The sequence below is a fragment of the Seriola aureovittata genome, chromosome 16 (assembly GCF_021018895.1).
Source record: "Seriola aureovittata isolate HTS-2021-v1 ecotype China chromosome 16, ASM2101889v1, whole genome shotgun sequence".
Taxonomy (NCBI): domain Eukaryota; kingdom Metazoa; phylum Chordata; class Actinopteri; order Carangiformes; family Carangidae; genus Seriola; species Seriola aureovittata.
The window spans coordinates 11,280,150-11,305,754 of NC_079379.1; the positions used below are offsets into that span (position 1 = coordinate 11,280,150).

The 25,605-nt window shown below is 40.7% G+C and overlaps 4 protein-coding genes across 5 annotated transcripts in view; all 4 read left to right on the forward strand.

Annotated features, from left to right (window-relative positions):
- Nucleotides 1–1,618: 1,618 nt before the first annotated feature.
- hcn3 (hyperpolarization activated cyclic nucleotide-gated potassium channel 3) lies at nucleotides 1,619–9,898 on the forward strand. The gene is made up of 7 exons (XM_056399551.1): nucleotides 1,619–2,649; nucleotides 5,685–6,114; nucleotides 6,218–6,379; nucleotides 7,316–7,534; nucleotides 8,086–8,232; nucleotides 8,786–9,026; nucleotides 9,544–9,898. Exons 1-7 carry the CDS (start codon nucleotides 2,192–2,194, stop codon nucleotides 9,744–9,746), a joined length of 1,860 nt encoding a protein of 619 aa, XP_056255526.1. The 5' UTR covers nucleotides 1,619–2,191; the 3' UTR covers nucleotides 9,747–9,898.
- A 1,600-nt stretch (nucleotides 9,899–11,498) lies between these two features.
- Nucleotides 11,499–16,846, forward strand: ndufv1 (NADH:ubiquinone oxidoreductase core subunit V1). Its single transcript, XM_056399087.1, has 11 exons — nucleotides 11,499–11,600; nucleotides 12,792–12,901; nucleotides 12,997–13,079; nucleotides 13,304–13,474; nucleotides 13,794–13,977; nucleotides 14,633–14,822; nucleotides 14,970–15,182; nucleotides 15,519–15,685; nucleotides 15,777–15,858; nucleotides 16,007–16,152; nucleotides 16,596–16,846. The coding sequence occupies exons 2-11, from the start codon at nucleotides 12,797–12,799 to the stop codon at nucleotides 16,671–16,673; spliced, it is 1,419 nt and encodes a 472-aa protein (XP_056255062.1). The 5' UTR covers nucleotides 11,499–11,600; nucleotides 12,792–12,796; the 3' UTR covers nucleotides 16,674–16,846.
- A 421-nt stretch (nucleotides 16,847–17,267) lies between these two features.
- Nucleotides 17,268–20,445, forward strand: LOC130183538 (oocyte zinc finger protein XlCOF6-like). The gene is made up of 5 exons (XM_056399088.1): nucleotides 17,268–17,410; nucleotides 17,878–18,012; nucleotides 18,164–18,279; nucleotides 18,925–19,068; nucleotides 19,200–20,445. Exons 2-5 carry the CDS (start codon nucleotides 17,913–17,915, stop codon nucleotides 19,884–19,886), a joined length of 1,047 nt encoding a protein of 348 aa, XP_056255063.1. The 5' UTR covers nucleotides 17,268–17,410; nucleotides 17,878–17,912; the 3' UTR covers nucleotides 19,887–20,445.
- An 885-nt stretch (nucleotides 20,446–21,330) lies between these two features.
- Nucleotides 21,331–25,605, forward strand: part of kmt2ba (lysine (K)-specific methyltransferase 2Ba) — a 28,799-nt gene continuing 24,524 nt past the window's right edge. For both annotated transcript variants that reach the window (XM_056399085.1, XM_056399086.1), the window contains exons 1-2: nucleotides 21,331–21,698; nucleotides 23,922–25,422. In XM_056399085.1, coding sequence (XP_056255060.1) covers nucleotides 21,396–21,698; nucleotides 23,922–25,422 — 1,804 coding nt within the window. In that variant the 5' untranslated portion in view covers nucleotides 21,331–21,395. The remainder of the gene's footprint in view (nucleotides 21,699–23,921; nucleotides 25,423–25,605) is intronic.

Consider the following 25,605-nt stretch of genomic DNA (forward strand, 5'->3'; position numbering starts at 1 on the left):
CATGTATATCAATGATGTTAGGCTACATGACAGAAACACCCACACTGCAGTTGATGTTTTGACTCTACTTATTCCCCCACTATATAATGTTTTAAAAGGCTCGGTGTAGAACATGCTTAGTTCAGAACTTGGCCATGATATCCAACACATTAAACTTTAGCAAGAGGCAAGCTCGAGCTGTGACCCAGTAATTGTGTCTGTAGCTTCTCAAGTGTGCAAGTGCCTGAGTCACTGGTGTAAACTGGAACACGACACCTGCCACCTTAGGGAGCGCATGGCCGACAATGGTGAAATGTGATCGAGTACAGGAGTAGGTGTAATGATTTGGAGGCTGACCTGGTCACAGACAGGGAATTAGAGAGAGACTGAATGTCTGAATACACAGGTGGAATTAAACAAACGCATAACTTTGAAGGGCCTGTGCAGGTTAGCCTCACTCTTAATCCTTATTATATTTTATATATTCTTTTTTTTATTGAATATATAAAATTGTGGTGCTCATCTAACTCCATCAGGATCTCCCACCTTAAAGTGCATTGGTAATTGCAGTAATTCCTATTGAGCGGCTGATACAGTATAGCTACCAAATGAAACAGCAAGTTTGTCTATATTTTTTTTGTGTCAACATATAAAAATCAGGTCAATCATCCAAAAATGTGTGGACATGTGATTATATTCCCTAAATCCACTGAGCAGCTAGAAAAACACCATGTTGGGGAAAGAGCAGTCACCGCTGTTGAGCAAGGCAGCGAGCGCCCAGCTGTAGCTGCTCACTGAAGCTTTTTCAATTCAATTGTCCAGCAACTCAACTTTAGTAATAATAATACTTAAAAATGAACAATAATAGTTCAATAGTCCAGTTTATTTGACACAAACATCAAATGTCTTTGAGTTTTGGATTGTTGTTTGGATGTAAGCAGTTTGAAAATGTCACCTCAGACTCTGGGAGGTTGTGTTGTTCAGTTTTCACAATTTTCTGATATTTTATCCACAAAATAATTAATGGATCAGTTAAAAAATAACTGGTACACTTATTGCAATCCTAAAAAAACAACATTAAGGGATTGCTTATCATTTCTGCCTTAATTGCACTAAATGTGACCATAAATGTTTTCTATAACTTTTTCTACACTAAAATGATTAAAGTTTCACAGTTACTCTTTTTACCCTCTGTCTTAAACTAAGAAATTAAGGGTTATGAAAGACACAAGTGTTTCCTTTCATCATCATTTGTATTAGAAAATAGTCAGCAGTAAATATAGTAAAAAATAAAAATACACAAAAAAGGTCAAAGTAAGGTTTTAGAGGGTTCTGGCATTTTCAAAGAAAGATTAATTCAATAGGCTAAACTGCAGTAATGCCAACCGAGTTTCTCATTTTTAACAGGAGGAGTCCACGTTACAGCCGCTTTTAATCAAATTCATAACAAGTGTAACAAGTAAAATGTAACAGGTATGGAGCCGCGGTGGTTCCCCTCTGCCGACCAATAGTAAGGCATTCATTATATTTTGGGCGTCGCTGACCTGGAGGCTCCCCGACCTGACCGAGCAACCTGACCTGCAACTGCACCAGAGCTCCGAGGGTGGGAGGGCTCTCCTACCGCAGCGGGGGGGGCGGGGGGGCGGAGAGAGGTGAGTGATGAGTGGACGCAGTTATGCCAACAAGCCGATTATTGAAGGCTACTGAACCCCCGCTGACAATTTACGTCTGTCCTCTCATTGTCCAACCGGAGGCGGACACAGACCATCTCAGGCTGAACCTGATATTATTCCGCGGAGTGGACTTCATTCATCTCAGGAAAAGTACTTTTTTAAATGGACGTTGCAACTTTTCACGGCTTTACATTGTGAGACGTGCTGTGGGAAAACACACTTTTTCTAAAAGAGATAAAAGTGACCTCCTGGTACTTCATGGTATTTTAATTTGCTGTAGGGTCACCTGAAGATATTCTGTTATATTTTTAAACTATAGTAAGTGCATGGCATTTTAAAGCTTGGCTGTTCAATTGGATAATTTTTTTTATCTGGTATTTTATTCTGTAAAGGAAGTTAACATTAGAGGCAGGCATCAAATGGAAAATGGCATCTGCAGTAAACTTTGTTAGAAAGTGAACTTCATAATCAGGCTCCCATAAGGGACAGTAGAGCCCTTTTTGCTTTGCCCAGTCTAAGGTGCAAGGTAGCCTTCAAAAATGACCAGTCCCTCCAGGAGTATTGAGGTCCAGAGAGGTCTCAGCGAGAGCCCGGCTCCCAAACCCGAGACACCCAGGTATCGCAGCTGGAGCAGCCTTCGCTTCTCAAGGTGGAAAAGTTCTTCCCAGAGGACAACCCCCCCTGGTACCCCATCCCCAAAGACAGAGAAGAGGAGTGACGTAAACAAGACGCTCTTCTCCCTGGTCAAGACTCACAATGATGACTATACAGCTGACCCCGACGGCCTGCTGGACATCGACGGGGGGTATGAAGGTGGCGACGATGACCCCCCACAGGACCACTCCACCTACTTCCAGAGGCAGTTTTGCTCCATGCTGCAGCCTGGGGTCAACAAGTTCTCCCTGCGCATGTTTGGCAGTCATCAGGGTGTTGCTGCTGAGCAGGCCAGGGTCAAGAGCTTTGGAGTGTGGATCATCCACCCCTACAGTGACTTCAGGTAATGATGAGGTTGGGTTATCTTCAAGATTTCCTCTTAATTTAATCGCTTTTGTGGGAAAGTTTGCCAACATTATTTCCTCAGGAAATGCAGACAGACAGAAATGCAGAATGGGTGGCACCACATGTCACGTTCTCCAACACAGGAATACCCAATTTATCATTGATCCTCCATAAATTACCCACGAAAGCAGTTTTCCAGTCTTCATCCAACTAAAAAGTCTGTGATAGAGTTCTCCGATCCGATTTTTCCAAGGACAGACTGCAGTACAGCAGCTGATGTCATGGTTCCTAGCACATGATAAGGCGATGAAGGGATTTGATTAGTGATACAGTATATAGGACAAGATCATCTGGATTAATGATACCACTCCTTTGTGACTCCCTTTCTTCTTGTTTATCAGGAAGGAGAACTACATTCATCGATCCCAATAATTAAATGTTCCAATTTGAAAAACAGCCAATAATTTCTTGCTCTAGTTTTGTCTCACTTTTGAAGGATTTGTCGGATCATTACGTTTTTTTTTTTTTTGGCTGAACAACATTTTAGCAGTGACGCTCAAGCTGTCCGTCTATGTGGTCACTAATAATAGCTGCCATCAAATTTAAACAATTTAAACATCCGGCCTATGCCAGACAGGGAGGATAAATCCATGCAGAGGGATTATTGCCCATAAGAATCCCTATAATTCCAATCTTGCTCTATTATGCAATAATACACAGACAGCTGAGGGGGGATTACTGAAGGCCTGCTATCCTTAAACCTTATGCTCCAACTTCCCCTTTGAAATGAATGACTTGGAACAGCACGTTTGTGGTGCTCAACTTTCATGTGTAAAGGTTAAGGTCAGATAGCTAGCTGCCTTTTGCATTTTGAATGCAGTTTAAAGTTGGTAAAATAACCAAATTTCTTAATCTGACAGGCTAATGATCTTCTTATCAAATCTTTATATACAGAATATGTAAGTGACAACAAATAAGTGGAGATAGAGAGGGGGAATAACATGCATGATATGCGATGAGAGCATATGATCTGTGTTTTAATTGCTGGGCCACCACAGCACCCCTCTTGTCAAATCTTTATCTGCTTTGTTTTTAGCGATGATCAATGTACAAAACATTCAGGTTGTCAACGTAATAATTAGAAATAACCTACAGTCCTCTCACTCGTTTGTTCCAGAGCTGTCGATGGTGTATCAATCTATCCAAAAGTTGTTGAGACATTTCGCTCTAAACCACAAATGCCATGGTGGCACTAGAGAAAAACGAGGGCATCACCAAAAGCATTAGGATTGATCTTCTGCGGACCATGAACGTCTGTACGAAAACTTCATGACAATCGTTACCATGACAAACGATGGAAGTTGAGATATTTCAGTCTAGACCAAAGTGTTGGTGGCGCCATGCAGGAGCCCCATCACTAGCTTGACTGATGACAGAAAGGCATCAGGTAGTCGTTTATCTTAACAGCTAATATGTAACAAAACTGGCAAAGCTTAACTTTTAGTTCTTTGAATGTTAGTTCTTCGTTATTCATAACTTCTGCTGCTTTAATAAAGTAAAAGCTACACTTAGTTGATAAGCAGATTCAACATAAAACGCTATCAAACACCCATAATTCTATTCCTGTTCCACTCCCACTGTTACTAATAGCCTTCCTAAAAGCTTTTAATACAGCAGATTACTTCTGTTTCTCTCACACACACACTCTCACACATATATACAGTATGCACTCACTTCCAGTAAACAGCTGTACTGTCATCCAGAGTCTCTGCTTGAGTTATTAGCAGTAAGCAACCACTAATCTGTTGCAACATGAGAGGAGATGATAAGTAGTCATGTAAACCAGCGTGGAGACACAGAGGACAGGGACACAAGAGATTGATGGAGGGATAAACGTGAATGAGAACGAGGAACTAATCTATCGGTGCCTGTATCTCCCCTCTGACTGGCTAAAGACGAAGGTTGTTTTCTCACAGGGTTCATAGCGCGATCGCTGAGCTGTGACAGTAATCAAAAATAGTCTGGTTCATATCCTGTTACTGTGCCTTTGTAATGAAAGAGAGACTGAGAGCATGGGAGAGACGCAAAGTGATTGACACTTAATGGAAACAAGCTGTAAGGAAACCCAAACCGTGTCTTCATGATGTATAACAAGACACTGGACACCTAAGTAAAATGGGACTTGTATGACTTGAAGTAGACGAGTGACGAGTGCAGTGATGTACAGCACAGACGTCTGGGCTTCAACACTCTGATGTCTGAAGCATCAAACCGCACATCACAGGCGGTAGTGACCTTTTCTTTTCTACATTGTCTTTTTGATAGCACACTGAGTCTGATGAGGTAAACACCATGCATTTTTAACGAGAGGGGTTCCTCCTGTGACAGAAGCTGTTATGACAGTAAGGGTCACCTCTGAAATGTGAACGGCACGCCGTCCACATGATTGGATGACTTTACTCGACTTTACTTCTCTAAGTTAAAATTCTGTAACTTTCAGACCCAATGGAATTAACATGAAGTCTGTATGTGGATAAGGAATAAATGCATGTTAATGCCAGGTATAAATCCATACAGAACAGATTGTGATCAGAATGTGATCGGATTAACCAGACCACACCTGGTAGATGATCTAGCTCACATTTGGTTTTTGATAATGAGTAGTTTTTTGCTTCAGAACGAGTTGAAGCATTCATTCAAACATGCTACACAAGACGCGAAAATATTTCCATTACTCTTCATCAGAGTTGAGAACACTTGACCAGAACACAGTATGAACTGCACTAAAATACGGAGCAATAACCTCAGTTTGTAAGGTCATGTGTGAACAGGACCATTACTGTGACAAAAATCTGTGGAGTGGACAGCTAATCAACTATGTGTTATATCCTATCCAGTGAGCACCGAAAGATTCTGGACACTAGATATCCAAATATACAGTTGTAGCACTAGTGGAAAAGGTTTTGGCTGAAAATGAAATGCTCAGCTTTACATCTGCATAACCTTCCACCACTCTTCCACTGTTCTGTCCAGGTTTTACTGGGACATCGTGATGCTCCTGTTGATGATGAGTAATCTGGTGATTTTACCCTGGGGAATCACCTTCTTTGAGGACCAGAACACGATGCCCTGGATCACCTTTAACGTCCTGTCTGACACGCTCTTCCTCATGGACCTGGTTTTCAACTTCCGCACCGGCATTCTGGAGGAAGACAGCCACATCATCTTGGACCCCAAAGAGATCCGCATGCATTACCTCCGCACGTGGTTCGCGGTGGACTTCATCTCCTCCATCCCTGTTGACTATTTTTTCCTCATCGCTGACCTGGAGTCCCGGCACGAGTCATCTGATGTGTACCGCACCGCCCGTGCTCTCCGCATTGTGCGCTTCACAAAGATCCTCAGTCTGCTGCGTCTTCTCCGACTGTCTCGCCTCATCCGCTACATTCATCAGTGGGAAGAGGTAAACAAAAAGGAGGGAAAGCACGGAAACATGTGCCCGGAAACATATATAAACGTATATGTTGTTGTTTTTCTTTTCCTCCATCCAACTTTCTCGCTGTCAGATTTTCCATATGACCTATGACCTGGCCAGTGCAGTGGTGCGTATAGTCAACTTGATTGGCATGATGCTGCTGTTGTGTCACTGGGATGGCTGCTTGACCTTTATGGTGCCGATGCTGCAGGACTTTCCTTCAGACTGCTGGGTATCCAAAAATAATATGGTGGTGAGTTCAGTTTCATCAAAAATAAAGTTAAATACTAACATGTGATAATTAAAAGAGTAGTTCAATATTTTGGGAAATATGCTTGTTTCTTGCAGAGAGTTAAATGAGAAGATACAACTCTCACATCTGTCTGTTGAATATGAAGCTTCAAGTAACAGCTTAGCATAAAGACTTGAAAAAGCAGGAAACAGTTTGTCTAGAGGAAGTCTGCCTACAAACACTCCTATCACTAGTTAACATGTTGTAGCTTGTCTGTTTAGTCTGTAAGTCGCTTCCTGACCAAAAAATAGTCCAGCACATGACCTGCTTTCTGTATACACACTGATTAAAGGCTCTGGCGTTGGCAGTTCATACAGGGAAATACACCTGTTTGCTTTCTTGCTGAGACGTAAATGAGAATAATGATACTATGTCATTACAGTAAATATATTGTAAGTAACAGCTCAGCTTAGCATAAACACCCACCAGCACCTGTAAAGCTCACTTATGGGAACATTATATCTCGTTTGTTAGTTTGTACAAAAACTGAATTGTAAAAATGCCATTTTGTGGTTTTGCAGGGGGTTATATGTCATACGTGCAGTAACTTCATGCAGTCTTCTTTGGACATAGCCAGGCTAGCTGTTTCCCCATGTTTCTTATCTTTGAGCTAAGCTAAACGGCTCTTACTAATGGTATATTTACCATAGTGACATGAGGGTGGTATCAATCTTGTCATCAAATTGAATTAAATTCCAAAAATGTCAAACTACTCCATTAATTGCAACTGCACCAACTTAAGACTGTGTTTACTTTCTTTCTGATAAGAAATAAGAAATTATATGAATCCCAAACTCCACACTTGATGGAAATTATTATCCAAAGCCATGTAAAATATATTCTCTCATGATAACATTGTCTTGTCCTGTCTCATCTCCCGTCGCTTTTACCTCTCAGAATGCTACATGGCACATACAGTACTCATACGCCCTGTTTATGGCCATGAGTCACATGTTGTGTATAGGATACGGTGCCCACCCTCCAGAGGGCATGACCGACGTTTGGCTCACCATGATCAGTATGGTTGTGGGGGCGACCTGCTACGCCATGTTCCTCGGCCATGCAACTAACCTGGTGCAGTCCTTGGATGCATCACATCGCCAGTATCAAGAGAAGGTAAAGAGAGCTGATCTGCCTCTGAAAAGTTTAACAAACTAAAAATCTTTTGACCTACAGATTCAATTCTTTTGTGAGCAATATGTCTAAGCATCCTCACGTGGATGCTAATGTGATTCTGGCTTCAACGTTTAATATCACAGCCATGTTTTATATCACAGGCTTGCTTACTTGCTTGTATTTTATTCTTGGAAATCGTGCCAAATGCCTAGAAAATATGTGTATTATCTAATGGATTTTGTGGCCTTAGTCTGACCCTTTCCAGGGGATTTTCACAAGATAAAGCAGAGCGGATGATAGACCAGTGGCGGCACCTTTGTTTTGGATCACTGTTTGCTAATGCCCATTACAAATGAGTTTGTAATCCACTTAAAACTGGGTAAAAGCTGGCGAAACAAATAGAATGAATGCATAATTATTGTGCGTAGGAGTAATTCAGCAAACACATGGTAGAAAATATGAATAAATGTTACATCTGACATAAGTAGTTTAATTTCAATTGTATCCTTATGAAAGTGAAATCACCATGTGTTTTGTACAAATGTTTTTAGTATAAGCAAGTGGAGCAGTACATGTCGTTCCATAAACTGCCAGCAGACGTAAGACAGAGGATCCATGATTATTACGAGCAGCGGTTCCAAGGCAAGATGTTTGACGAGGACAGCATCCTTGGAGAGCTCAGTGATCCGCTCAAGGAGGTTTGTTATTTGAACCCTCGATTTCACTTGGTGTTTCTTCCTTTCTCTCTTTCTTTCTTTTATTTACTCATGCCTACTCAGATGCAAATATAGGTCCAAATACATACAGGTTTGCAAAAAAAAAACAACAATATTTTAAAGCTGACTAACAGAAAATTGCAAATATTTTTATAGTCACTTCATACTTTTTTTTTTTCCATTTTTCAAGCAAAAATTCCACATTTTTCTCAAGTTTCAGCTTCTCAAATGTGAGGATTTCCTGCTTCTCTTGGTCATATTCAATTAGAAGCTGAATCTTTGGGTTTTGGACTGCTGGTCAGACATAACTAGATATTACATAATGTCACCTTGGGCGCTGGGCAGTTGTGATTGCCATTTTTTCACAATTTTCTTCAGAGACTAAACGATAAATTGAAAAAATAACCAGCACATTAACTGATAACAAAAATATTCAAAACCCAGTAGTCGGAAAGTAGTAGTAGCAGTAGATATCTCATCGTCCCTTTGACCATTACTAAATGTTTTCTCTCTTCTCTTTCTCCTCACCATGCAGGAGATAGTCAGCTATAACTGCCGTGGGCTAGTTGCCAACATGCCCCTGTTCGCCAACACTGACCCTCATTTTGTGACCGTGATCCTGACCAAGCTGCGTTTCGAAGTCTTCCAACCCGCAGACTTGATCATCCGAGAAGGAACTCTGGGTCGGAAAATGTACTTCATCCAGCACGGCACCGTCACTGTCATCCCACGCGGCAGTAAGGAGATTAAGCTCAGCGATGGAGCGTATTTTGGGGGTAAATCATATGTCACTGACTTCAACCTTCAGACAGTTCCCCATCAAATCTATAAGAGGCTCTGTGGTTCTGCTTCCTCTATGTTGCCGCTCTCCTGTTAAAGCTGCCACTGACCCCCTTTTCACTTCACTGCAGCTGTTAGTGTCCCAAATTTATTACTTATCTGCAACTTATTTTATTATGCATTCTGCATTATATGTAAGGCTGTAAATTCTGATTACTTCCACTACTGATTAATCTGACTGTAATTTTCTCAGTTAATCAGTTAATTGACGGTCTGGAAATGTCAGAAAATACTGAAAAACAGATATTTAGTCTACTTTCTTGGAAGACTGAAAAAAACAGTAAATATTCAAATTTGATAAGCTGGAACCAGTAAAGTTTTTCTTTAGAGATGACAATTAAACGATTAAACAATCATCCAAAGAGTTAAGGATTACTTTTGGATTACCGAGAGAGATATATACATCAAACTATCGCTTTCATGGTGAAACTGACTCCCTCTTCCTGGTTTCAGAGATCTGCCTGCTAACCCAGGGCCGACGCACAGCCACTGTCAGGGCTGACACCTACTGTCGTCTTTACTCCCTGAGTGTGGACAGTTTCAACGAGGTCCTGGAGGAACATCCTCTGATGAGGAGGGCGTTTGAGAGCGTAGCTGTGGACCGGCTGGGACGGGTTGCTCGCAGACCCAGTTATCAGCCTCCCCCAACAGAGTGACTTCTTCAGTACCAACAGAGACGGACGCGTGGAGAACATTTGTCACACTTTGACTGAACTTGACCACAAAGAACAACAAAGAAAGAATCAAAGAAACCTTCAGTGTAAAATTTTACTGATTGCTCTTGACTTTAATACTCAGTGATGGACAACCACATGGAGACCTTCAATTTTATTTATTAACACATTATTTCTGCACTTGGTTGAACATATTGTACCTTCAGTTAATTTGATTTTGTTACTGGAATCTACTTAATCTACATGAGAATTTTGCATAAGATATTTTTACACTTTTCATGTTATATCATCTGTATTATTTACAAACTCTTTGAACATCGATAAGAAAAGAATCTCTATTTTTTTGGTGATACATGTGCTTTTTACCAAGAGCAACTGGCTTTTCTGAATGTAAATACTGCTTTCAGAATCATTTTTTAGTTTCCGGTGTGCTTTCTGAGACTGCAGTTTCATTATCCATCGCATCAGTCATACAGCATATTGGAAGCACACGGGAGCACCAGCTGGGCAATACATCACACAGCTTTATGTAGCTCTGATTGAAAATGATTCCACGAGTCTGCAGGTTGCATCAAGTGAGGGTTAATGTCAATGTTCACTGTGGATAAGCTGCTGTGATGTAATAGCTCTAACTGTACAGAGACAGGTATACGTCACTGTATAAAGTACTACATTGCAGTAGGAGTTGTTTATTTTATAATATTGAAGAGGTCATCTGAAAACCCTACCTTTGCATCTGTACAATTTAGTATCCAGTATTATTAGATGTAACCCCCCCCCCCCACCCCCACCCCCACCCCCACCCACACACACATAAATTTAAAGTTACTCACTTTCCCTTTAAAATGCTTATTAATCTGTTTTCATTTCTGGAAAGAATTCATTTTTAAACACACTTTTTTCAAATGCTGATTTATAATCTATAATCTGATTTCTGCAAGCAATATTGAATGATTCATTTGAAATGTTTATTGGCTAACTATTGGAAAACAACCTGGAAAGATAAACACAGGTGACTGAGGTTGTAATCATTTAACAGTAAGAACAGATATTAATATTGATTGATAATTGTATTATGTGTGCTATTATAACTATATTGACTGAGTGTATTTTTATAGGTAAATTTGATGCAGAGAAAAAAAAGCCTGTGGTTTACAGTAATTTACAGTAAGAACTAATTAACAAGTGAATTGTCCAATTTTAACCAAATGCTGATATCCCTTTTCATCAATTAAACTTTATGATTAATGATCCTCATACTGTCATGTTAATATAACTGTTTCTAAACATAAATATAAAAAATGTTAGTTTTGCCTATGCTGCTGGTTTCACAGGTGTTATTTATTCAAGCTTTTGAGCACACAGGCCTTGAGCATAAATTAATCCTCACTGTCATATAATTATCAAAACTTGTATCTTTTTTTCCTTACTAAAAACTAATTACCTATTGTTTGGTAATTAAGTTTATGACAATGCATCATATTTTAATCTCATATGTTTTGTATGTAAACTCTTAATTTTTTTAAGTAACATGTCACCACAGTTGTCAAATAAATGCAGTGGAGTAAAAGTAAAATATTTCCCTCAGAAAGCAGCAGTGTAGAAGTATAAAGTGGCATTAAATAGAATAGCACTTAAGTATAGTGCTGGACACACAGACCGACCTTTAGTTATGAAAGAGTTGTTTCTTGCGGAGAGGGCGGTCCAGTCATGTTGTGCAACCAGATCTTTTAAATAATCCTCCACGTCGCGGCAGCGTTGTTGTCGATGACTGTGTCCGGGCCGTGTGCTCGTCTACTTCCTGTCGATATTTCATAAACTCGGGACGTAGAAAAGGTAACGAGAACCGATCGTTTGTTGACTTACATTAAAACTTTTGCAGTGTTATTGCTTTGAATGCAAGAGCTGATATACGCCAGTTAATTTGTATGTTGTCACTGTGAGATCTGCATGCTGCGCTGTGAATCCGCTGCTTTTATTTTGACATTACAAGGTTAACCGTTAGCTAACTCGGCTAAGCCAGGCTAGCAGTAGCTAACTGAGCATGGAGGTCAGTGTGTACTCTTCTCATTACACTTCAGCGAGGCAAAGGAGCTCAAATATAGCCATAGTTATTCAGTTTATTTATAAGTGTATTGACCTAGAACATCACAGCTGGAGTACTGGGATTGATTCACTCAACTTTGTTAGCTAACTCAAAACCTCTGACATAACAACAGCACATCTGTAGTTACACAAGATCGCTGTCGAATCATTTCCACTCCTAAAAGACAGATTTTATCCATCTTGGGTCGCCACCAAAAAGTGACAGTTAATATAGCGTTAGTTACCCTTATTGTGTTTTGTCGTGTTGTAAAAAAACGCGAAACTGCTAAAACTGAATCTCTGTCGATCAGTTTTCAACCTACTGTTTTTGTTTTGATCAAGTTTGATAAGATGACATGATGAAAAGCTGTTTGGGATTAACGAATAATGGTTGTTATTACATGAAATTACAGCACGAGTCTCGTATCAAACTAATATGTACTGTAGGCAAGTGATAGAACCATTAAAATACATATAACACTAATCCATATGTGAGGTTATGGAATATCACTCAACCAAATCGATTGGTTGTTGCTCTCTTTGAGTCCACTGGGCTACTGGAAAACCAGACCAATACTTTCATTTTCTTGCTTAAATATTTGGGTGATATTAAAGTGCTGATACCATACCTAAGTTTTAGTTGTTAGCTCCTCAGCTCTAATTTGGAAATATGAATGTTTTACTACAAAACCTTTTTCTCAAATTATGCAAGACTTGTTTTCTTAAAACAAGAAGCCACAGAAAACATTTTTCCTGATCATAATGCATTCTAAAACTGGCAAAATCTTGACTTAAATTGAGAAACAATGGCTTTGTGTATGTGTGCAAGGGCAATATTTCCTGCCTAAGCTTTAGGGATTACAAAGGGAAACTGTATGTAACCTTAACTAACTTGCATGACCTCATTTTGTCATTTGACAATACCGTCTGTCCTCTCTGCAGGAAAGATGCTGTCCCTGTCTCGTGCTGTAGTGTGCGGGGTGGCACGAGCCCCAGCTGCTGTCAGTCAAGGCGGAGTGACTGCTATTACCCGATTTAACAGCACAGCACAGGTACCTGGCCTTTATTTATTTGAAACTGAAATAAATTAATTACATGGTAGCTTTAATTATCATTCACACCGGATGCCTTTGCTTCATTTTCCCAGAGTGCTCCCAAGAAAACAACGTATGGACCGCTGGCAGATGAGGACAGAATTTTCACAAACCTTTATGGTCGTCACGACTGGAGGTAACACCACTGATGTTATTCTCATGTCCTCTGTACAATCTAAAACATATTGTACACGTGGATTTTTTTTATTCTCTTATACAATGCAACAGAGCAGTAAAAGCAAAAGAATAATTCCAGTTATGCAGGTTCTTAACCTGACAAGAATCTTTGAAGGTTCAAACTTTACCAACAATGTTTGTAGCACAGAACACTGTCCTCACCTACTCATATTTGTGTTTCAGGCTGAAGGGGGCTTTGAAGCGTGGTGACTGGTACAAAACTAAGGAGATCCTTCTAAAGGGAGTTGACTGGATCCTCAATGAGATCAAGGTTTCTGGGCTGCGTGGGAGAGGCGGAGCTGGTTTCCCTACTGGCATGAAGTGGAGCTTCATGAACAAGCCTAGCGATGGCAGGTCAGTGAGGAGAGAGATAAATGCACGCACATTTCCTCCGTTTTTTGTTTTTGCTTGATGTTGTCATGTCATTTGAGGAACCACTGAGGTCTGATTATGCAATTATTATTACATTAATTCAAATTATATCTTACAATCCCAATTTCTTGATAGAGCATGGAAGAATAAAATTCACAAGTGCAGCTTTAAAACAAGCCAACAGTGAAATCTTGGCCAAACAGATAAAAAGTTTAGACTTTGGACTTATCAAATACAGTGGCTGATTTTGGGAAAAAAATGACCCTATTTAACTCACTTCTAATTTTCTTCTTTACTGTAGGCCAAAGTATCTGGTGGTGAATGCAGATGAGGGTGAGCCTGGCACCTGTAAGGACAGGGAGATCATGAGGAACGACCCTCACAAGCTGGTGGAGGGCTGTCTGGTGGCTGGGAAGGCCATGGGGGCGCGTGCTGCTTATATCTATATCAGAGGAGAGTTTTACAACGAATCATCCAACCTGCAGGTAAAAATGGAGTGAATCCTAAGATTTAAAAACCTTTTAATTACAGAGATTAAATAATTTTAGTGTACATTTCTCAATGAAATTCCAAATCAAATTTTGGAGAAAGAAGATTAAAAAAAAAACATTTTGCTTTACACTATTCGATATTTCTAAATACACTATATTGAATTTTGTAAGTACAAGTCTAAGGGCTCAGTCTTTTCCAGAATGGCAAGAAATGGAAGATAATAATTCAATATTAGATCTTTATTCTTTTTTTACATTTAATATTTGTAATTATTTGTGGTGAAAGACAAATAATCTACAAAATTGAACATACACCCAAGAGGTGTATGTGACAGTTGTTCCTATTATCTGGTCCACCATTCAAATCAAGGTTAAGGTTAAGCTAGGTTAAGTAACAGACACACCTCTTCGTATAATGCAAAGGACCATCAATGCCCAAATCATACCTTAATTCTGTTACACTTAATACAACTATGACCTTATTCAGATTCAGATTCAGATAAACTGAAGATTCTATATGCATCATGGCAATGGCTTAATTTCAACACAGTGCAGGCCGAAGACAGTTTATTTCCAACACAAGGTATGATTGCACAGTAAAATGTAATTCATCCTGTTGAAGCGTTATATTTTCAATATCTGTCCTTAGGTTGCTATCAATGAAGCCTACGCTGCTGGCCTGATTGGAAAGGACGCCTGTGGCTCTGGTTATGACTTTGATGTGTTTGTGATGCGTGGCGCTGGAGCATACATCTGTGGAGAGGAGACCGCTCTTATTGAGTCCCTGGAGGGAAAGCAAGGGAAGCCCCGCCTGAAGCCCCCATTTCCTGCTGACGTTGGTGAGTGGAAAGAGGAGATTGAGGGGAAAAAAAGTACTGATCTTCTTCGTCCTTTGCTTGTATCCCCTACTGCATTTTCACACTTGCAACATTTTCTTCAACCTACCAGTAATTACAGTCTATTCCACTTTTTCTACTATTTTACAGGTGTGTTTGGTTGCCCGACAACTGTTGCCAATGTGGAGACGGTATCCGTGGCACCCACCATCTGTCGCCGTGGAGGCTCATGGTTTCTGGGATTTGGCAGAGAGAGGAACTCTGGCACAAAGCTCTTCAATATCTCTGGCCATGTTAACCACCCCTGCACTGTGGAGGAGGAGATGTCTATCCCTCTGAAAGAGCTCATCGAGAGGCATGCAGGTACATGACACCAATATTGTAATGAGCCTACTTGACTCATTAATTGAGACAACCTTTTGGAGTTAATAATAACAACTTGGGTTTCAAACTGGGGGATGGTTTGGAGTGAGATGTTATGGGATTTTGTGATTGCAAAAAATTCCTTTTTCTTGTGAATTAACAAAGTGAATCTGGTGTAAAGGGACACCTGCACACATTGTTTGTCTATCTGCATGTGTTTCCCTGCACCAAGGAGGTCGTGGACTGAAAAAATTAAGATAGCTTAACATATTCACAGCCTAAGTTAATGTTTTTTTTGTTTTTTTTTTTACTTAATTGAAACAATCTGTCCTGTAGGTGGAGTTCGTGGTGGGTGGGACAACCTGCTGGCTGTAATCCCCGGTGGCTCCTCAACACCCCTCATTCCCAAGAATGTGTGTGAAGAGGTGCTGATGGACTTTGACGGCCTCATTCAAGCTCAGACTGGACTGGGCACAGCTGCTCTTATTGTCATGGACAAATCGGTAAGTTTGCCCCCCTTGCAGCGTAATTTATCATGCATAAAGAAAATAGCAAACATCATTGGTCACATTTGTGTACGTATTGTTTTTGCAGACTGATATTATCAGAGCCATTGCACGCCTGATTGAGTTCTACAAACATGAGAGCTGTGGCCAGTGCACACCATGCAGAGAAGGTAAAGGCTGCCTGAGTATCACTTTATGCATAGATCATTCTAACCTTAATGCTTCACACACTGGGTCTCATTCAGGGTCTTTCAATATCTGGCAATATCTCTAACAAATTTCAAAATTCTTTTTTCTCCTGTCCTTCTCTTTCTGTAGGAGTGGACTGGATGAACAACATGATGTGGCGTTTTGTGCGTGGTGACGCACGGCCAGCAGAGATCGACATGATTTGGGAGCTCAGTAAGCAAATTGAGGGACACACTATCTGTGCCCTGGGAGATGGTGCGGCATGGCCAGTGCAGGTAACCCCATATACTCTCATAATGCATTTGCATATTTATAGGATAATTTAAAGAATTAATAAGGAACCGCCTGTGCTAAAGGATACCGCCTTTAGCACAGATTAGCAGAGAATTTGACACCCCCAGCCAAGTGACACAAACTGAATATAATAAGCTTCATGAAGGAAAGGTTTATTGCTGGGTTGTTGTATTGGACTGCATTAGATTTAGCTCGGTCTAACTATGAAGAGTAAACACACAACCGCAAACCATAACCTCCAAAAAATGTACTTGAGGTCCTTTATGCCATGTGTCATTCATTTTTACCCTAAATATTCTCTTCAGGAATTAATGCTTTCACAGATTTTTTTTTTTTTGTTAGGGAAAAAAAAACAACTGTTGTTATTCTGCTTTAATTAAATCTAGATTAATTTGCTTTTGTGTTCTCTTTTCTGTGTCCCCAGGGATTGATCAGGCACTTCAGGCCTGTGATGGAAAGCCGAATTGCTGAATACCAGCAGCAGCAGCAGGCCAGGGCTTAAATGGTTCCTTGAACTCCTTGAACTACTTCTTCTGCCTCATATGCCCTTAACCCCATGCCTGTGTCACTGACAAATTATTTAAAAAGATATGTGCCGTCTTATCACCTCATCATCAAGTTTTACATTGATATCTGCCTTGTCTGATTTACCAATAAAGTTCTATGAACCTTAAATTAGCCTTTTTTTATTTGTAGTCTTTTTGTTGTGTTTTTATGTGTAGAGAAAAGGGGAAAAGCATAACTAAAATTCATATTTTGTTTTGTCAGTTTTGAAACTGGTAGTTCTGTTAAAAATCCATTTGAATCATTTGAGCTCCCAAGGTTTATGTCAGTGAAAGACTATCATTCAACATTCAGCAGCATAACAAAAGTAGTAAACATTAATTGGCAGAGTTCAAAACAGTCAGGGATTAGCACATTTTATGGACATAAATAAAATTCATATAAAACGTTTATAAAATATGCTCTTGTTTTATCATGAGGAGATATTCTTAACGTAAAAGTCTATATTGTTCCAAAATTATATAAATCACGGTTTCACCTTTTAAAACTTGTATTTCTGCAGAAATGTTTTGACCTGAAGCTGAAGGATTGTTTGGTTCATTGTAAACCAATACAGTGGCGCATTCCAGACAAAGCGCTATTCTCATAATCTCGCGATAACGCCGCCGCCTGCCCACGTCACGTGATGTGGGCATGCCATTCTCGGCGGCTTCGGTTTAGCGGACGAGTCGAACGGTAAGAAATGGTTCCCTCCTTTGAATTGTTTACAAAAACTTAAATCAAATTTAATCATAATTCCTCACACAGATGCAGCGTTAAAACACACAGGCGTAACACCAAAGGAAGCACAAGGAAATACAAACTAGAATATTCAAAAAATATATGAGCACAATCATTTCGCTCCTAGTTGTAGCTGTGCATGTCGACTAGCGTCTCTTCCGTCCATCCTTCTGTCAGCGAGCTCAGGCCTAACGTCAGCTCTTTTTTATGTCATCGCTAGTCTGCCTGACGTATATAAAACACCAGCCTCTTCTATTTAACTTTAATTATTTAGCCCAAACATCCAATTTCTTTGTAAACTGGTTAACTTGACATTAGCCTGGTCTGCTACTGCTGTGCTCTGCTTTTGTCGGTTCAGCTTTGCATACACCTATGATGCATGTGCAGTGTGTATACTACAGCAATGTGTGCTTATGTTACAGCTCCATGTGGCTGGGTAGTGTGGGTAAGCATCAGCATGGAAATGTTGAAGATAGAGCAAGTCATTGTTGGGAGTGAGATGAGATCCACCTCAGCGGAGATCAAGTCTGAGCCTGTGGTCACCCCTCTGCAGGCCTGTAAGCTAACATTTACTGTATATGCATGGTTCATATATGAATTCTGACTGCTCAGAGTAGGCATGCATTGATGCTCTGCAGTTATGCAATCTATTCCCACTGTTTCGTTTGAATTAATCTTTTAGCAACTTGTCATCTCCCTGTGATCCAGATCAGCATGAGAGTCTACAGTGTTTTCAGTGCTTCATCACCTTCTCTGACACCAAAGCCAAGGAGAGACACATGAGGAAGAGTCATAGAGACCAGTACAAAAAGCAGCTGCAACAGGTAGGGCAAAGCAGACAAAAAAAATATGCCAGGTCAAGCTTCAAGTAAACAAACTCAGCAATTCATATGAAATGAAATTCATAATAATACTGATTATTAAGGCTGCAATTGGTGATTATTTTCTTTATAGATTAATGTGAAGAATGTGAATGTTTTGTTGATCAATCATTTTGTTTTTAAAACATGGGGAACACAAATTTTCATAGAGCGAATTAATGTTTTCAGTAGTTTGTCCCATCCAACAGTCCAAAACCCAAATACATGTAATTTAGTACCACTGAAAACAAAAGTTAGACATTTTTGCTTGAGAAATGACGAACGATTAATCCATTATGCATAATGTTACTGGTTCATTTTCTGTGGACTACGGATCAGTTAATCAACTTGTTTCAGCTCTTGTGATGACTTTACTGTGAACTGCAAGTTAACTATGAAGTGTGATGCTATAAGGATTAGAGCCAAACCATGGTTGATGATGATAATGATTTTTGTACATAATATCGTTCTGTATGAGAATGGAGATGTAAAGTAAAAAAATAATTACCTTTCGTCCTTCTTAAAAAACACACACAAAACAAACAGTGAATCATGTCTTGAGTCGGTATTTCACTATTTTGAACAAAGTTTCTGCTCATTATTTTGCAGACTGATACAGTCTTTACTTGTTACAAGTGTGACAAGTGCTTCTCTGCCTCTGAGGACCTGAGCGAGCACCAGGCCTCCCACAGCACAGAGGAGAAGCCCTTCCGCTGCCCTTACTGTCGGAAAAGCTTCTTTACCTTCACTGAGGTGAGGGCACAGCAGGCTACACGTGAGCCTATTTTTTTGTGCTGTCTTGTATAGTTTATAGTTTAGTTTGCTTTAGAAATTATAAAACATTTGTTTGTTGTCTTTGATGAGTGTTTAATGTCTCAATGCAGCTGAACAAACACAGACGACATGAATGCATAGAACGACGGTGTCCCTGTAGGGACTGTGGCGCATTGTTCCCCAGTCCTTCACGACTTCGCAGCCATCGCATTGCAGTGCACCCCCAGCGGCCTGTAGTGGCTGATGACATCAACACCTACCAATGCTGCAAATGTGGTAGTGGTTTCCAGACAGAAGAAGAGCTCCTGCAGCACCAGGAGAGATTCGCTAGTGATATAAACTGTGAAATTAAGCTGCAAGGGAAAAAACGCGGCAGAAAACCCAAGTATGAATCTCAAGGAGGGATCGTTGACTGCAAGAAGATCAAACATGAAGCGGAGGCAGGGGGATGCAAAGGATATGATGACTCTCTGACAGAGGGATGCCCCTCCAATGAGCTGCAACCAGAGCTTAAGATCCCATGTCCCGAAGCAAATTGTGACCTCATATTCCCTTCTGTTGCAACCCTGCGGGCACACAAGAAGGAGGCGCATGGGCTTCCCCCTCGCAAGGTTCATGCCTGCACAGATTGTAATGAGAGCTATGCTCGGCCTGATCAGCTCAGAGCACACATGGCCAGGGCTCACCGCTCTGGATACACCTGCCCCACCTGTGGAAAGAGCTTTGCTCGAGAGAGTGTCCTAAAGGTCCACCAGAACACCCACACTGAGGGAGAGAATGTAGCAGAAAACAGATAATATATGGGGAAAAGACTGCCACTTCACCCTCCCAAATGATTGTCAGAGTATTTCTTACCATATTCTGTTGAGTGTCGGAAGAAGATATTTTAGGGTGAGAGCTTTTGAAACAAGGTTATGCAACACAGTTGGATTAAGGAGGTTGTTTCCGGAGTGTTGTTTTTAATTGCTGTTAGAAGGACAACCTACACTTGTAAATAAATCTCTGTACATAATTTGGATTTATGTCAAATCGTCATCACAAGGCCCTTTTTGCTGCCCATATTACCTCTGTTGTACCTGAAATGTTTTATATTCACTGTAGAGAAACTAGCTAATTCTCACTCAAGTGTGGGAGTGTTTTGTATTTAACTGTATTATTTTATTTTCAGAAAAAGTCTTAAGTCTAAGGTGACAATTATACGGAGAATGTACAGTCAGTCCTAAACATAATGAAATCCAAAATCTGATAAATGGGCCAGTGTATAGGATTCTGTACTATGAGACTTGATGTAATCTCTGGGTCTTATTTTTCTTCCGAAAAGTAAATAATTGTTGCATTAAACAATACTTACATTTCTGTGGTGTTTTTGTCTGTCACTTTGTGTGAGTGTCCGTGTGTGTGAATGGGTTATAAGATGCTTATGTCCTTTTTTGAAGCAGTATACTGTAGATATACTAACACTGCTACCACTGAATATACTGTATTTAGAGTACTACTTAGCATGTCATACATATGACTCAGAAGAAAAATATCTGACTAAAACTATAAAATTCATTTTTTTAAAATTCTATTTTAATTTGAGAAAGGGCATAACTAGTTGTCTGTCACTGATCTCAATACCTACTATCTATTAAGCTACACATTTTCATTATTATTATTATTCATTATTATTCACAGCAATGATTATCAACGATTTTTGCCTATACTATCCAAACTAAATGTAAACTCTTATTTTTACATTTTTGACCGCTGCTCAGAGAAAGAAAGAAGCAATCAGAATATGTTAACTTGGGCTTCAGGGAACAATGATGGACATTTTGCATAATGTTCAGACATTTTATGCACTGATCATTCAATCACTTATTGCAAAAATGATTATTGGCCGTATTGATGAAAATAATTGTTGGTTGCAACTTCATTGGATTTCTGTGTCACTTACTTAACAGACAGAAATCAGTTTGATAAAACAACAAATGAGCAAAACATACTATAAATGAGCCTCAGATGGATAATAAAGGACATTGCTGATGTTGTATTGTAACGGTGCAAGTTTCTAACAAATTAGTTAGTAATTAATCAAAAATGAGGGTTTTGGGGCTCCTGGAGGTCTGGAAAGCTGCTCTACACAAGCGAAGTCGCCCAGTGGGTTGAACTGGGGTCGCCCTCGGCCCGCGAAGTTCGTTTTCCCATGATTCCTCTGTGGTTCCTTTCTATCTCGCGCCTTTGCCTCAGAGCGGTCCATCTTGCCTCCCATATCGCTGCAGTCTCCCTCCGCCAGCGCGCCGTCCGTGTTGTTGTAGTAAATAATGGCGGCATCGGGAGGCGGATTATCATCTCCCGCCACCGTCGCGGGCTTGAGCACCCAAGCGCCGGCCCGGGCTCGCTTCCCGGGCCGGCCGTGCACGGCTCGCAGCAGGCTGCGGTCGGAGAAACGTACCAGACGCGGAAGGTTGGGCTCGGACAACGGGGAGCTGGCTGCCGGAGGGCCGAGGCCCGTAAACATCGGGCTCGCGTTGAGCGAGGATCCGTCCCTGCTGCGCCTTCTCGGTGTGGCGGAGAAGCACAGGCGCCAGAAAGATGCGGGGTTCGACTCCAGCAACAGTGAGGAGGTGAATAAGCTAACCATAGCATGTCAGCTGGATTGGTAACAATGCGGCTAATGGGGCATATAAAGACAGTTTGTCTAAAATAATGACATTTAAAAGAATTTGTTTTGCTATTCCCTAAAAGTATTTAAGCTAACGTAGAGCTAGTTAGCGGTAACTTAGCTTGCAAACACTACCCAAAATAAGCATTGTAGCTAGCTGTTTGCCTGCAGGGGATGCTTAAGAGAGGTTGATGGGTGAACATTTACAGTCTGTTTGCTTCTGCGGGTAATAGGAATTCATTGTCTATTTTGAAATGCTATAAGTTGCAATAGCCATACATACAAGGAGATCAGTGTCTGTCCAGCTGAGTTTGTTGAAAAGGGCATTAGGCGGAAACTTTAGCGGTATTGTGATAGCCACGGGTGCGTTTTGTTGTGGAAACCATGAGATGTCTTTGTTTGTTCATCCACCTGACAAAATTTGGTCAGTTGAAGTTCCCACCCAGTGTTGACATCCACATGCAGCTAATCTTGTCGTAGACAAAACGTCGTTGCTGATAACTTGAGGACAGTACTCTCAGCGTCGGAGCTGTCAGCTGACCGCTCGGTGTTTTGAACTTCAGCTCAACGTGGGGTACAACGGGACGAGCCAGGACCGTTACCAAGGCATTATAATCACAAAGCTGAATTTGGATCATACTCCGAGAAATCTTGTCCTGTACCTTTTTTTTGCATGGTCCATGTTTACAAACATTAATCACTCCCATTCATTACTGAAGATGATATGAAGATTAAGGTAATTAGGAAACATGTTCTACCCTTTTTAGTCAAACGTATGGGGTCAGTCCAATTCAAAGAAAAAGTAAATTTCCCTGTTAATGCTACGCATAATGCAACACAATTCCTGAATTCAGTTTGTTTGCAAGTTACTGCAAGTGTCATTGTACCTGCAGGTATAATAGATTGTCATGCATGATTTCAAGTCTTGTTGATTGACTTGTGTGAGAGTATTGGAGTGACATGTGTGACGGTTACACTTTTACATAACTTTTAATTTGAATATTCAAATGACAAAAGACTAGAAATGCTGGCAAAAGTTAAAACAATTTGGAATAATACATTTTATGTATTTGCTTAAGCACAATATGAGAGTTCAGCCTCTTGCTATTTGCACAGCTTTGCTCTCTTTGTAGTTAGTTGTAAAAGCTAGAATCTAGTGCTTCAAATTATTAATATTTTAATTAGTGATTAATCGTTGATTCTTTGAAATATCAGAGAATAGTGAAGGAAAGCCCATAACAAGTTCCCAGAGGCCAACAGGCTTCAGTTTAATAAAGGTACCAGATGTTGACCTTAGGAACCAGAAAATTTTTGACATTGTCGCTTGATGAATAACTTGCGTTGATTCACCAATCATTGTTGCAATCATTCATAATATAACTCATATTATACTGCAAAAAGAGAGGATTCAGATCTGTCAATATGTTTTCATATTGTTTGTTCATAGAAGCCATAGTGTGACGTATCATTCACTTCTAAGGTGGTTTACTTTCAGCACCAGCTACGCAGGTGGTTGGTGATAATGATATAATGCCAAATTGGATCTAATAATATTATTTAATCTCCAGCGCAGGGTCTGACATCAGTCAGACTTCACTGATGCAATCCCTTTAGTGTGGACTGTAACAGAGTCACATGGCTGACGCTAGAGCTTGTGGGTGATGCTCAACTGTCACTTAATGCACACAATCACTTGCTCTGCAGTGCTATGGAACAGATTTCATTAGGGGAATTTCATCTGACAAATTTACAGTGTCCCTATTTTGCGTGTGAAGATGAATGTGAGTAATTGGAAATCAAGTTGAAGTGTGATTTTGATCTGCTGTAGTGGGCAGTCTTTGCATCGGAGGTAGACGGGTGCTTGAATTAGAGGATGCTGGAGGCTGAGTGTGTTTCAAAGGTTTTTCATAAACTTTGGTAGTAATCGATTTGACAAAAAAATTTATAAGTGGCCATATTGAAATGTTGAAGAGGAGAATTACGCTAAAATGTGCAATTTCTTAATTTCACTAGACATCTCAAGCACTACATTACTGTTGGATAGTGGATTATTTAATCGTATTAAAATGATTGTATCTTACTGAAAAAAAATACACATTTAGAGAGATGGTGCACAGGTAGAAAATCTGTCCAAAACATCCAAATATTTTGTTACAATCATTTAATTGTTGTACTTTTTCTTCAGGAGGAAGATTTCACTGGATTTGGGACCACAACAGTTCGTCCACAGAAAACTTCTGGCACTCTTCCTCGGTCTTTGTCACTCAGCCATTCTCCAGGAACAAAGTCTCTCATTGGAAAAATTTTACCCAAGTCCCCAAAACCAGCTCTGATTGGGAAAATTGTACCAAGGGCTCCTAAAGAAGGCCAGGGTGCCAAAGACAGCCCAGTAGAAGACAAAGAAATACCCAAGGTGGTAATTAAACTGCATGGCAAGCAGGTAGGTCTCACTGCAAAAGCCAAACATGCAGACGAGCAGGCCTCAGGTAGACAGAGCAGTAAAAAATCAGTTGACTTTGTAAAGAAAGCAGGAGAAACAGCCGACTCAGGCAACTCACAAAACCAAACAGCCGCTACCTCAGCTGCTGGCACTAAGCAAAATAAGCTGGTGAGCACTGTGACAGCAGTCAAGGGCACAGAAAAAGCTTCCAAGGTCAAAGAACAAGGCGAGGTGTCAGAGGACTCAGACACAGACCAATCCCAGCCACAGAGCTCTGTGAAACAAATGAAGAGATTTCGATTTGGGCGCACAAGGCGCACATCTCAAGCAGTCGCTCTGTCATTTACATCCTTTCACAAACGGCAGAAGAAGAGAATGGCTAAGGGTATGGGTGCCTCTCCTGAGGCTGGAGCTGAGGCCGGTGCTCAGAGTGGAGAGGAGGCAGCGATGCCCCTCGAGTGTAAAGCTGAAGTTTCCTCTGAGAAACGAACAAACAAAAGACCACGTAGGTCTTTGTTTGGACACAGGCGAAAGGCTAAACCAACTATTAGACGTCCAAAGCTGGGCCGTACTCGCACTAGGCGAGTTTTTTACACCTATATAACTGAGCCCGTTCCAGCCGCACCGACGCAGGACGGGAACGAGCAGCAACTGCAAGGTCAAAATATCACACCATCAGAAGGTGAACCCAGCTCATTTTCTGAACAAGTTCAGCAGAGCTCCAACTCCTCGACTCCTGTAATGAGCGCACGGTCTTCCCGCGTTATTAAAGCTCCGAAGAGGTTCTTGGACGAGGAAATGATTCCCTTTCCAAAGGGCCCTCTGTCAACATGGCTGAAGAGTCAACAGAGAGAGGATGGAAAAGCGAGTGCATCACATCCTGAGTTAGGTTATGATGGCAACTCATTACAGTCAGACAGTGACTCTTTATCTGCTTTCGACAGCCCATCTGCTGTGCCGAAGTTTTCATCAAAGCCCAGTCCAGGAACGAGCCACCTGGAGATCTACAAAAACCTCAAAAAACTGACCTTGAAACTGGCGGAAAAAAAGAAAGGCCAGCCCGACACTCAAGGGGATTATACACATCATGGCGACGGCTTGACCTCTCATGTCAGGAAGAGGCGGAGGTCAAAGCTTATGATGGAGGAGATGGAGTCTCCTGGTGTTGTGAGGAAACTAGCTGTTGTGGTGAACGCTGATGTGGAAGCGCCCTCTCATATGCCGTTTGAAGATATTGGCAACAATAGTAAGAATAATTTTTTTTTTCTTTTTGGGTAATTATTTATGAAGATTGTGCTACTTAATTGTAGCCATAAATTTTGAAAATGCCTTTTCTTAATTGGGCAAAACAGTTGATTTCAGGTTAAACTGAGGAAAAAAATATGGTTCTCGAGTCAGCAGAGATTTCAGTCCTTGGTTAGTGTTTTTT